Here is a 14,345-nt window from a genome sequence, read left to right as displayed (position 1 = left end):
AGCATCAAGAATAAAAAGGCTAGACTGGACTTTGCTAAAAAACATCTAAAAAAGCCAGCACAGTTCTGGAAGAACATTCTTTGGACAGATGAAACCAAGATCAACCTCTACCAGAATGATGGAAAGAGAAAAGTATGGCGAAGGCGTGGTACAGCTCATGATCCAAAGCATACCACATCATCTGTAAAACACGGCAGAGGCAGTGTGATGGCTTGGGCATGCATGGCTGCCAGTGGCACTGGGTCACTAGTGTTTATTGATGATGTGACACAGGACAGAAGCACCCGAATGAATTCTGAGGTATTCAGAGCCATACTGTGTGCTCAGATCCAGCCAAATGCAGCCAAACTGATTGGTCATCGTTTCATACTACAGATGGACAATGACCCAAAACATAAAGCCAAAGCAACCCTGGAGTTTATTAAAGCAAAGAAGTGGAATATTCTTGAATGGCCAAGACAGTTACCTGATCTCAACCTAATTGAGCATGCATTTCACCTGTTAAAGACTAAACTTCAGACAGAAAGGCCCACAAACAAACAGCAACTGAAAACCACCGCAGTGAAGGCCTGACAGAGCATCAAAAAGGAGGAAACACAGCGTCTGGTGATGTCCATGAGTTCAAGACTTCAGGCAGTCATTGCCAACAAAGGGTTTTCAACCAAGTACTAAAAATGGGCATTTTATTTAAAATTATTTAATCTGTCCAATTACTTTTGGTCCCTTTAAAAACAGGGTGGCACATGTTAAGGAGCTGAAACTCCTAAACCCTTCATCCAATTTTAATGTGGATACCCTCAAATGAAAGCTGAAAGTCTGAACTTCAACTGCATCTGAATTGTTTTGTCTAAAATTCATTGTGGTAATATCTATAATCAAAATTAGAAAAATGTTGTCTCTGTCCAAATATATATGGACCTAACTGTATATATATATATATACTGCATATATGTTTTAACGAACATTTGAGCACAAAAATCCATTAGATGTCGGTTTTGCAAGCCTGCGAGAAAATATCGCAGTACGGATGCCATACGGATTACATACGGAGGATGCCATGTGCAAAATACGCTGCCACACCCTGCTTACGGATGACATACGGATCACTATTTTGGGAACATTTCTTCGTATTACGGCCGTAAAAAACTGACCGTATTTTCATATGCTGAGTGTGACGCCGGCCTAATACTGGATAAAAGTCAGGTAATTTACCTTACTGGTGAATAGGTATCCGTAGCTCTGAAGTGGCTCACTGAGTGGACTGGCAGTTGTGATGAGAAAAGAAAGCCGTCCGGTTATAGCAGGCTTCTGTAAGTAAATCTTCCTGAGCACTGCCCCGGCCGGTGGCAGACGCTCCACCGCTCCTGGTTCCCATGTTGCGCTAGCGTGTAGTCATGTAGTGCAGACTCTCCCAGTCTGCAATTGCTGCAGGACCTTCCATGATGACCGCTGACAAGGTGCTGGCGCTGGTTTATAGTTTTTCTGTTTATCCATGTCTGTTGGATGACCTTTTGGTCGCTAAATTCTTTCCGATCACTGTCTTTGATGGTTATTTGAAATACTAGTAAAGGCTTCTTTGCTTGTTGACCATGGCTTTTCTTATAGTCTTTAATGAAGTTCATACATAAGGCATTCAGGAAGTTGAAAGTGATGGAATTCACCAATGATTTATCCATTTAGATGACCAATAACACGCTGTCATCATCTGAAACTAAGTTTTCTTTGTTAGAATTTTTCATATGATAGTGGACAAAGGATCTTTCATATTAAGACTATTCTCTGAAAGATTGCTTTTCCTTCTCCCATTGCCATTGATCATTTATGGCCAGATAGAACTACTGTAACAGTCAGTATGCGCTTAAAAGTGTATGGCACGATTTGCGTAATGGCGTTCACAAGTTGATCATTTATTTAAAGATTATAATCAGAATTATTAATAATATAAATATAATTATTTATCCATCAAACTCCTTTTATCTAATGTAGAAAGCCATCTCAAGGATTAATGGTGTTCCGGTGATTGGACGACCCATCGTTGATAACGTTGTTCGCGAACCTTAGCAATTTGACGTAACATTGTAAAATAGGAATACTCCTTAGTTTAGTGTCATTAAAGTTCAATATTTTTCACCAATCTAGAGAAAATGTATGTATGAAGTCATCATCTTGGACTCGTATTTAGGGTCTCTTTTCTGTCCGACAGCATACCGCATACCCTACATAATTAAGGAACGACACTTTTTGTATTCCAGTAATAAAATCTTGTCAAGGCCAATTAAAAAGGTTTAAACCGACAGCACTGTCATTTAATTCCATATATACGAAAATAAGGTTAAGGTTAATAAAAAAACAGGTAATCACATTTCAGCATGCATTTTCCAAGTGTAATAATTCTAGATATTAAAGCTGAAGTTTGCTTGATATAGGTAACAAGGACATTTTCTGTGTGCCATGGTTTCCATTGATGAGTCCTATAATATATTTAGAATTTATTGGCTGCTCTCAGAGCAAACCCATATTATTTGGACAATATTAATAGTTTGTGGAACTATTGTCCCCCCATTGGAATGTCACTTATAATTTGGGCTAAATCTGTTTTTTTTTCACACGTTGTCTGTCTGATAAAGTCTTCAGTAAGATATCTCTGGAAAACAACCCTCTATGTTGTGCAGCGTATTATAAGTCCATTGTTTACATGTTTGTAATCTAAGTATTATTGCTAATTATCTCACGATAGTCACATAGGCATCTAAAAGTATTTAACCACATTTTCATTTTACAGGTCTATTTTGAAGTGATTGCATTTGATCAACATGGATACATAGCAATAGATGAAGTGAAAGTCCTAAGACATCCTTGTGGTGAGTTATGTTTGTATTCTATTGAGATCTTGACAATATACATTAAAATGGCATTAAAATGAGTTGAGAAACTCTTGAGGCCTTTTGTTCCACAACGACCATTCCCGAGAGGAATAATGATGTTTTAGACCATGAAAAAGCAATATCATACCGGTAACAGACTGGTATACCCATCAAACGAAAGGAAGAGTTGAGTTTGTATTGATGAATACAGTAAACGATGATGTTAAAATCACAAACGCAGAACTACAATTGAATTATTCCATTAGAGCTGGCATTACCAAGGTCTTCTTTTATTCCAGCATGTGAATAATCTTTTGTAAATTAGCTTTAGTGAAAGCTTCAGTTTTGTCCTGATAAACATTCAGCATTTGTTCCTTGCCCTTCGTTGGGCTCGGATGACTTGCACCATCTTTGTTATTAATCGGTGTAAATGCTGAACAGACACTTGACAATATCTCCAAACAAAGACTTCTAACTAACAGTTACCATAACACAAAACATCATTGTATATATTTTTGTTCAGAAGCATTATCATAATACCCAGCATAGTGGTGTGCAGACCTGTTTGATAGCTATAACTGCCCAGGTATTCTCAAAAGAAACCTGTTATTACATTACTTTACATATAGAAGTAATTGTAAAGCTGCATAGGCATTTCCCCCGCAATACTGTGTAGGCATTTGCAGAGATCTGATGTCCCATTCAGAAATCCAGTGTCGAAGTCATATGCAAATCAGACTGAAAGTGCATTGGGGTGTGGCAGTGCACTTGATGGGCTTCTTCCAAATGCATTGCTATGCCCAAGTGCACTTCCAGCTTGATTTGCTAATGAAATTTTCACTACTTTTCTCAAAACTAGCAAATCAGATACACCCCAAAATAAATAATAAATTATTGGTAGAGGTGGATATTCACAATAATAAGATGACTTCACAATAAGGAGGAGGGAATAACCACATATAGATAAATATAGCATACAAATATATAATTTTAATACACCAAAATAAATAAATTAAATTACCGTATATACTCGACTATAAGCCGACCCGAGCATAAGCCGAGACCCCTAATTTTGCCACAAAAAACTGGGAATACTTAATGACTCGAGTATAAGCCTAGGGTTGGAAAATGCAGCAGCTACCGGTAAATGTCAAAAATAAAAATAGATACCAATAAAAGTAAATTTAATTGAGACATCAGTAGGTTAAGTGTTTTTGAATATTCATATTGAATCAGGAGCCCCATATAATGCTCCATACAGTTCATGATGGGCCCCATAAGATGCTCCATACAAAATACACCCCATATAATGCTCCATACCGTTTATGATGGGCCCCATAAGATCCTCCAATATGCCCCATGCCTGCACAAATGCTGATTATGGCCCCATAAGATGCTCCATAGACACATTTGCCCCATGTAATGCTGCACAAATGCTGATTATGGCCCCATAAGATGCTCCATAGAGATATTTGCCCCATATAACTCTGCACATGGCCCCATAAGATCCTTCATAGAGATATTTGCCCCCATATAACGCTGCACATGGCCCCATAAGATGCTCCATAGAGATATTTGCCCCATATAATGCTGCATATGGCCCCATATGACGCTCCATAGAGATATTTGCCCCCATATAACGCTGCACATGGCCCCATAAGATGCTCCATAGGAAGCTGTCAGCGCCTGGAGAATGAGGGACGTCCAGGGACCGTGCCAGGAGCAGGTGAGTATTATTACGCAGCTGCCGCTCCCCCTCCCCCGCCGACCCCTGAGTATGACTCGAGTATAAGGCGAGAGGGGCAATTTCAGCCTAAAAAAATGGGCTGAAATTCTCTGCTTATACTCGCTCGAGTATATACAGTAATTAAAAATGTAGGGGCAAAATACAAGAATAATTTATCAGAAATGGGTATTATACAGCTCTGGCAAAAATTAAGAGATGACTGCAAATGTTCAGTTTGTCTGATTTTTCTCTTTATGGGTATACTTTTGAGTAAAATGAAAATTGTTATTTTATTCTATAAACTTCTGACAACATGTCTCTGAAGTTCCAAGCAATAAATTTTGTATTTTTTTTCTGACAAAAGAAAAATGGTCAAAATAAAAAAAATAACTCAGTGCTCTCAGACCTCAAATAATGCAAAGAAAACAAGTTCATAATTATTTAGAAACAACAACACTAATGTTATAACTCAGGAAGAGTTCAGAAATCAATATTTTGTGGAATAATCATGATTTTTAATCACAGTTTTCATGTGTCTTGGCATGCTTTCCAGCAGTCTTTCACACTGTATCTGGCACAAAAATTTCAGAAGTTCTTCTTTGTTTGATGGCTTGTGACTATCTATCATCCTCTTGATTACATTCCAGAGGTTTTCAATGGGGTTCAGGTCTGGAGATTGGGCTGCCCATGACAGGGTTTTGATGTGGTGGTCTCGTAATTTTTGCCATAGCTGTATAAATAATGGTGTCGTGTTCACAAACATAATGGTCTGTATATGAAGGATATAGCAAAAGTGTATAGTATAAAGGTATATAAATATATACATACTGTAGATAAATATACCAAGTGAATGAATAGTTAGTACAATCTAAATACACTGCATATACACAAAACATACATACCATGAAAGAGATCAACACATACATGAGTAGGAACTCCGAAAGGGGTATTTATTAATTCACATGGTATATTTCGCTATATACCGTATATTTATACTGTACACTTTTGCCATATTCTTCAAACGCAGACCATTATTTTTGAGAACACAACTCCATTATTTATATAATATCCATTTCTGATACGTTTTACTTGTACTTTCTTAGTATTTTACCCGACATATTTTTAATGAATTCAGTATTATTGATTTTCATGTATCAATAAAGTTATATATTTTATGATATATTTATCTATCTGTGGTTATTCCCCCTTTTTGTGTAGTCAGATATCAGTTTTCCTGGAGGACAAGTTTATAGCCATGCTTCTACTTCTATATATAAATATATAAAATGTACTGAGAAACTGATATAACGGTAAATTAATTCACATATTCTGAATTTGACATAGATTTTGGCACACATTCTATGTCCAAATCAGCATCAACTCCAACTTCACTGTAAATTGAAGGGGCTTCTACAACCCCGTTGAGATGTAACAGGATAGAATCCTCATTTCCAGACATCATTGTTGAAAGGAACCTGATGTTTACATGAAGATATAGAAGTAATCTGCAGGTAAATAGTGTTTAAATCATCTTACGTAGTTAAACTGGAATAGCTACTATAGACTAAAATGAGGTTATATTCCCCCTTCAGCTGCTCACTTCCAATCATTCGGTGGTTCAGGGGCTGTTATAGTCCCCATTCAGTACACAGTAAGAGCACTGTAATCACTCCCCAACACCTTGAATGACAACCTGCTTTGTTCTCATATGCTGTGATGTCAGTCACAGGGAAGTGATAACAGTGCACTCATTGTGTATTGAGCTGTGACTGTTACTGCCCCCTGCACATCCCCGATAATTGGAAGTGAGCGGCTGCAATGAGAATATAAGTTAATTTTCTCTCTGTAGCTGCTTTTCCAGTTACGCAGCCTAACATAATATTTACTATCAGATTACCACTGTGTCTGCAGGTATATGGGTAACAGGTTACCTTTAAAGACGACAGTTGTAATCATCCTTTACTTTTTCTGATTTTTTAGTTCATCTAAATACCAACTAAACTTGCATTTACACTGAAAGATAATCGTGAACAAGCGTTCTTAAAGGGAACTTGTCACCCCCCCAGGCGTTTGTAACTAAAAGAGCCACCTTGTGCAGCAGTAATTCTGCATTCTGACAAGGTAGCTCTTTTAGTTCTTGTTCCTGGCACTGCTGAAAGAATCGTTTTTGAAATGTGTCCCTCATACCGTGAAATCGCAGGGGGGCAGGTCTTTCCCCCCTAATCCAGATGCACCACAGCCGTCACTCATGGCTTCTGCACGCCGGGCGCCGCCTCCTCTTCCTTCAGTAGCGTCCCCGGCGCCTGTGCTGTAAGTCCGAAGGGCAGCGCAACTGCGCATGCCCGAAAAAAAAAAAACTGCGCAGGCGCCGGGGACGCTAATGAAGGAAGAGGAGGTGGCACCCGGCGCGCCGAGGCCATGATTGACGGCTGTCGTGCATCTGGATTAGGGGGAAAGACCTGCCCCCATGGCGATTTCACAGTATGAGGGACAAATTTCAAAAACGATTCTTTCAGCAGTGCCAGGAACCCGAACTAAAAGAGCCACCTTGTCAGAATGCAGAATTAGTGCTGCACAAGGTGGCTCTTTTAGTTACAAACGCCTGGGGGGGTGGCAGGTTCCCTTTAAATTCAGTCATTATTCTCGCCGGTGCATCGACCTGTGTAAACAGGACTCGCACTGCTGAGAACCATGGCAGCAGAGTCGGACTGGAGTAGCTTGGGCCCACCAGAGAAAATCATTCTAAGGGCCCACCATGCTTAAGGGGTACTAGCTGCAGAGTCTTCCCTTAGCTTCCATCTGGTCAAGCACGCTAGGCACAGGATACATACACGTGACACACACCAGTCACATGCTAGACACAGGATACATACACGTGACACACACATCAGTCACACGCTAGACATAGGATACATACACGTGACACACACCAGTCACACGCTAGACACAGGATACATACACGTGACACACACCAGTCACACGCTAGACACAGGATACATACACGTGACACACACCAGTCACAAGCTAGACACAGGATACACTCACACAGCATACAAACACCAGTCACACACTAGACACAGGATTAGAGATGAGCAAACCCTTGGATGTTCGGGTCCAGCCGAACAGTTAAAAAAAAGTCCAGGTTCGGGTACAGAACAGTACCCGGACCCATTCACTTGAATGGGGGGCCCGATCATCCAGTGTTTACCACTCTGTGAGGTGCAAGACAGCGCGGCAAACACTCTTTCTCCACATAGCCCCCTCATCATCTCCCCTTCTGCCCACAGCTCCTCATCCCCCTTCTCCACACAGCCCCTCATCATCCCTCCTTCTCCACACAGCCTCATCATCCCTCCTTCTCCACACAGCCTCATCATCCCTCCTTCTCCACACAGCTCCTCATCATCTCCCCTTCTCCACACAGCCTCATCATCCCTCCTTCTCCACACAGCTCCTCATCATCCCCCCTTCTCCACACAGCCCCTCATCATCCCTCCTTCCCCACACAGCTCCTCATCATCCCCCCTTCTCCACACAGCCCCTCATCATCCCTCCTTCTCCACACAGCCTCATCATCCCTCCTTCGCCACACAGCCTCATCATCCCTCCTTTTCCACACAGCCCCTCATCATCCCTCCTTCTCCACACAGCCTCATCATCCCTCCTTTGCTACACAGCCTCATCATCCCTCCTTCTCCACACAGCCTCATCATCCCTCCTTCTCCACACAGCTCCTCATCATCCCCCTTCTCCACACAGCCTCATCATCCCTCCTTCTCCACACAGCTCCTCATCATCCCCCCTTCTCCACAGCCTCATCATCCCTCCTTCTCCACACAGCTCCTCATCACCCCCCCTTCTCCACACAGCCTCATCATCCCTCTTCCACACAGCCACATCATCCCTCCTTCGCCACACAGCCTCATCATCCCCCCTTCTCCACACAGCCTCATCATCTCTCCTTTTCCACACAGCCCCTCATCATCCCTCCTTCTCCACACAGCCTCATCATCCCTCCTTCGCCACACAGCCTCATCATCCTTCCTTCTCCACACAGCCTCATCATCCCTCCTTCTCCACACAGCTCCTCATCATCCCCCCTTCTCCACACAGCCCCTCATCATCCCTCCTTCTCCACACAGCCTCATCATACCTCCTTCACCACACAGCCTCATCATCCCTCCTTCTCCACACAGCTCATCATCCCCCCTTCTCCACACAGCCTCATCATCCCTCCTTCGCCACACAGCCTCATCATCCCTCCTTCTCCATACAGCTCATCATCCCCCTTCTCCACACAGCCCCTCATCATCCCTCTTTCTCTACACAGCCTCATCATCCCTCCTTCGCCACACAGCCTCATCATCCCTCCTTCTCCACACAGCTCATCATCCCCCTTCTCCACACAGCTCCTCATCATCCCTCCTTCTCCACACAGCCTCATCATCCCCCCTTTTCCACACAGCCCCTCATCATCCCTCCTTCTCCACACAGCCTCATCAACCCCCCCTTTTCCACACAGCCCCTCATCATCTCATCCCTCCTTCTCCATACAGCTCATCCCCCCTTCTCCACACAGCCCCTCATCATCTCTCCTTCTCCACACAGCCTCATCATCCCTTTTTCCACACAGCCCCTCATCATCCCTCCTTCTCCATACAGCCCCCTCATCATCCCGCTTTTCACACAGCCCCTCATCATGACCCTTTTTCCATACAGCCCGTCATTATCATCTCCCCTTCTGCACACAGCCCCTCATCATCTTCCCTTTACAAGCCCCACTGAAGTTACATCAACCCTTTCCAAAATACATCCTCTCATCTCTCTCACTGAATCCTGGGTCTTCATTCCTATTTGTGCAAGGGTCCATTGTGCAGCCCCTCGGTCCTCTCCTCACAGGGCTCCATGGTGCAGCCTCTCATTTCATTCCTCTCAAGCAGCCTCAGAACAACGCTGTTTCCTGGTCACTGGTCTGATGGAGGCCCCGCCCCTTCCAGTGACATCATGCCATTGCCCTCAAAAAATCAACTCCGCTCTAGAGGCTGTGTGCAGTGCAGTCTTACAGCCTGTGGCTCTGTGCTGTGCGTGGTGTGTTATTCCACACCCGGTGCCGGCCGTCTGCACTGCTCAGCAACAAGTGATGTGAGGTGAGCGCTTTCTCATCACCTGCTGCTGCCACTTCTATTGATCTCATCCAGCACGCCATAGCAGATAGAGCAGTGAGCGCCACAAGATCAGTAGAAGCCGCAGCAAATGATGAGAAAGCGTTCACTAGCATATCAAGAAAAGGTTGTGTGCAGGAAATGGGCTACAGGTGCCGCATTCCCCAGGTAAAGCCACTTTTGAACCATAAACAGCGGCAGAAGCGCCTGACCTGGGCTACAGAGAAGCAGCACTGGACTGTTGCTAAGTGGTCCCAAGTACTTTTTTCTGATGAAAGCAAATTTTGCATGTCATTCGGAAATCAAGGTGCCAGAGTCTGGAGGAAGACTGGGGAGAAGGAAATGCCAAAATGCCTGAAGTCCAGTGTCAAGTACCCACAGTCAGTGATGGTGTGGGGTGCCATGTCAGCTGCTGGTGTTGGTCCACTGTGTTTCATCAAGGGCAGGGTCAATGCAGCTAGATATCAGGAGATTTTGGAGCACTTCATGCTTCCATCGGCTGAAATGCTTTATGGAGATGAAGATTTCATTTTTCAGCACGACCTGGCACCTGCTCACAGTGCCAAAACCACTGGTAAATGGTTTACTGACCATGGTATTACTGTGCTCAATTGGCCTGCCAACTCTCCTGACCTGAACCCCATAGAGAATCTGTGGGATATTGTGAAGAGAAAGTTGAGAGACGCAAGACCCAACACTCTGGATGAGCTTAAGGCCGCTATTGAAGCATCCTGGGCCTCCATAACATCTCAGCAGTGTCACAGGCTGATTGCCTCCATGCCACGCCGCATTGAAGCAGTCATTTCTGCCAAAGGATTCCCGACCAAGTATTGAGTGCATAACTGAACATTATTATTTGATGGTTTTTTTGTTTGTTATTAAAAAACACTTTTATTTGATTGGACGGGTGAAATATGCTAATTTATTGAGACAGGTTTTTTGGGTTATCAGGAGTTGTAGGCCAAAATTATCAGTATTAAAACAATAAAAGACCTGACAAATTTCAGTTGGTGGATAATGAATCTATAGTATATGAAAGTTTAATTGTAATCATTACATTATGGTAAATAATGAAATTTAACACTATATGCTAATTTTTTGAGAAGGACCTGTACTAGATGTAGAGGCTTTTTCATTGGTTTACTGTTATCGTGTTAATGTGTTTGTTTGTTTTTTCAGCGAAAACACCTCATTTTATACGGGTAAAGAATGAGGATGTTAATGCAGGCAAGTTTGCAACATTCACCTGTGTGGCAAATGGAAAGACAACCCCAAGCGACAGGCTTTGGCTGCAGGTAATTTTTTTAGTTTTACAAACTCCCTTTAAGTAGAAAATATCCTGTGCCAGATATGAACCTTCCAGGTTAATATATGCAAGAAAAAAAATTGAATTATCCTTTTTTTTTTTGGAAGTGCATCTGAACAGCAAGGTGGATTGCTGTTGAGGGGAGATAGAGAGAAAAAAAAAAAAAATCTATAAATCTTCAGCACAGCGAGTGTGAGCGAGCTGAGTGTGACCTGAGCGTAAGTGTGAACGGCGGTAAGTGTGTGACTTGTGATTCAGTGAAGAGGTATTTGGAAGGCCTTTAACAAATACCTGTGTGAATTGCTGAATTGGGAGTAGCTATATTCACAAGGTGTTAACTTAGGGTGGGCGGTCATAATCAAGGGTTTATAAGGGGCAGCTGTTTGGGGCTCAAGCCCTTTTTGGAAGTGCATCTGAACAGCAAGGTGGATTGCTGTTGAGGGGAGATAGAGAGAAAAAAAAAAAATCTATAAATCTTCAGCACAGCGAGTGTGAGCGAGCTGAGTGTGACCTGAGTGTAAGTGTGAACGGCGGTAAGTGTGTGACTTGTGATTCAGTGACTTTGGAATCAGGGAGTTTCCAAGGGAGGAATTGCTTCTGTTTTTTTTTTTTTTTTTTTTTTAAATTAATACTTTGTATTTATTTTTAATTAAAGTTTCTGTCTGGTGCAATCCCCATTAGGAAATGTGCTCCACAATTGTTAATGCCATCCAGTGCACATCTTGCCACATGTATGCAGTCCTTGACCAGCTGGTCGAGGGTGCATACTGCTGTGCGAGATGTGAGCACATTGTGCATTTGGAAGCCCAGATTTTGGATCTAAATGTGCAGCTGGCAACACTGAGATCCATAGACAATATGGAGAGGAGTCTTCTGCTCACAGAGCAGACGCTCAATGGGATAGATGAGGAGGGGGATGGTAGGATGGAGCTGCAGGACAGTGTGGCAGTTAGCTGGGTGACAGATAGAAGGCGGGGTAGAGGGAAGAGTGCCAGGGAGGCTAGTCCTGATCTGGCACACCCCAATAAGTTTGCTAAGTTGGCAGATGAGGGGGGTGCCAGTACAGGGGTAGCACTGCTGCAGCCAGGCATGTCCTCTGAAAGCCGGAGGAGTGACTGCTCCAGTAAGGAGGGAAATAGGAGAGCAGGGCAGGCCAGACAGGTGCTGGTAGTGGGGGACTCAATTATTAGGGGAACAGATAGGGCAATCTGTCACAAAGACAGGGATCGTCGGACGGTGTGCTGCCTACCTGGCGCTCAAGTCCGACACATCGCTGATCGGGTGGACAGATTACTGGGAGGGGCTGGTGAGGACCCAGCAGTCATGGTGCACATTGGCACAAATGACAGTTAGAGGTAGGTGGAAGGTCCTTAAAGATGATTTCAGGGAATTAGGCTGCAAGCTGAAAGCAAGGACCTCCAACGTGGTATTTTCCGAAATACTGCCTGTACCACGTGCCACGCCAGAGAGGCAACGGGAGATTAGGGAGGTTAATAAGTGGCTCAAGAATTGGTGTAGGAAGGAGGGGTTTGGGTTCCTGCAGAACTGGGCCGACTTCTCAGTGGGCTACAGGCTCTACGCTAGGGACGGGCTGCACCTCAATGGGGAAGGGGCAGCTGTGCTGGGGGAGAAAATGGTTAGAAGGTTGGAGGAGTGTTTAAACTAGGGAATGGGGGGGAGGGTATTCATTTTATAGGAGGGGAAGATAGTGCAGATAGAGAGCTGGGCACAAATAAGGAAGTTGGGGGTGGCGGTGGCATGGGGGGTGGGGTTAGAACAGTTAATAATTTAAGAAAGAATAGAGGTACAGAGAGTAACATCAAGTGCATGTATACTAATGCCAGAAGCCTCGCCAACAAAATGGACGAATTAGAACTAATGTTGTTGGAGCATAATTATGACATGGTGGGGATATCTGAGACGTGGCTGGATGAGAGCCATGACTGGGCTGTTAACTTGCAGGGCTATAGCCTGTTCAGAAATGACCGTACAGATAAGCGAGGGGGAGGGGTGTGTCTATATGTAAAATCTTCCTTAAAACCCATCCTGCGTGATAATATAGGTGAATTTAATGAAAATGTGGAGTCCCTGTGGGTGGAGATAAGGGGAGGGGGAAAAAATAATAAATTACTGATAGGGGTTTGTTATAAATCTCCAAAAATAATGGAAGCAATGGAGAATATCCTCGTAAAGCAAATACATGAAGCTGCAACTCAAGGAGAAGTCATTATTATGGGGGACTTCAACTACCCTGAAATAGATTGGGGAACAGAAACCTGCAGTTCCAGCAAAGGTAATCGGTTTTTGACAACTATGAGAGACAATTACCTTTCACAGCTGGTTCAGGACCCAACAAGGAGGGGGGCACTGCTAGACCTAATATTAACCAACAGGCCAGACCGCATATCAAATATAAGGGTGGGGGGTCACTTGGGGAATAGTGATCATAAAATAATAAGTTTTCATGTAACCTTTAATAAGATGGGTAGTAGGGGGGTGACAAGGACACTAAACTTCAGGAGGGCAAATTTCCAACGGATGAGAGAGGATCTTGGTGCAATTAACTGGGACGATATCCTGAGACACAAAAATACACAAAGAAAATGGGAGACGTTCATTAGCATCCTGGATAGGACCTGTGCACAGTATATACCGTATGGGAATAAACATACTAGAAATAGGAGGAAACCAATATGGCTAAATAGAGCTGTTAGGGGCGCAATAAGGAACAAAAAGAAAGCATTTAGAGAATTAAAGGAAGTAGGTAGTGATGAGGCATTAAATAAATACAGAAAATTAAATAAATTCTGTAAAAAGCAAATCAAGGCAGCAAAGATTGAGACAGAGAGACTCATTGCCAGAGAGAGTAAAAATAATCCCAAAATATTCTTTAACTATATAAATAGTAAGAAACTAAAAAATGACAGTGTTGGCCCCCTTAAAAATAATCTGGGGGAAATGGTGGATGAGGATGAGGAAAAAGCCAATCTGCTAAATGACTTTTTTTCATCAGTATTTACAAAAGAAAATCCCATGGCAGCCAATATGACTAGTGATAAAAATTCCCCATTAAATGTCACCTGCTTAACCCAGCAGGAAGTACAGCGGCGTCTAAAAATCACTAAAATTGACAAATCTCCGGGCCCGGATGGGATACACCCCCGAGTACTGCAGGAACTAAGTACAGTCATTGATAGACCATTATTTTTAATCTTTAAAGAGTCCATAATAACAGGGTCTGTACCACAGGACTGGCGTATAGCAAATGTGGTGCCAATATTCAAAAA

At 43.1% G+C, this 14,345-nt stretch overlaps 1 protein-coding gene across 5 annotated transcripts in view; it reads left to right on the top strand.

Annotated features, from left to right (window-relative positions):
* Positions 1–14,345, top strand: part of PTPRM (protein tyrosine phosphatase receptor type M) — a 995,903-nt gene that overhangs the window by 349,088 nt on the left and 632,470 nt on the right. For all 5 annotated transcript variants that reach the window (XM_077270222.1, XM_077270225.1, XM_077270224.1 and 2 more), the window contains exons 4-5: positions 2,783–2,861; positions 10,932–11,047. In XM_077270222.1, coding sequence (XP_077126337.1) covers positions 2,783–2,861; positions 10,932–11,047 — 195 coding nt within the window. The remainder of the gene's footprint in view (positions 1–2,782; positions 2,862–10,931; positions 11,048–14,345) is intronic.

This window comes from Ranitomeya variabilis, chromosome 6 (assembly GCF_051348905.1).
Source record: "Ranitomeya variabilis isolate aRanVar5 chromosome 6, aRanVar5.hap1, whole genome shotgun sequence".
NCBI lineage: Eukaryota > Metazoa > Chordata > Amphibia > Anura > Dendrobatidae > Ranitomeya > Ranitomeya variabilis.
This window is presented reverse-complemented; position numbering and strand designations above follow the sequence as displayed.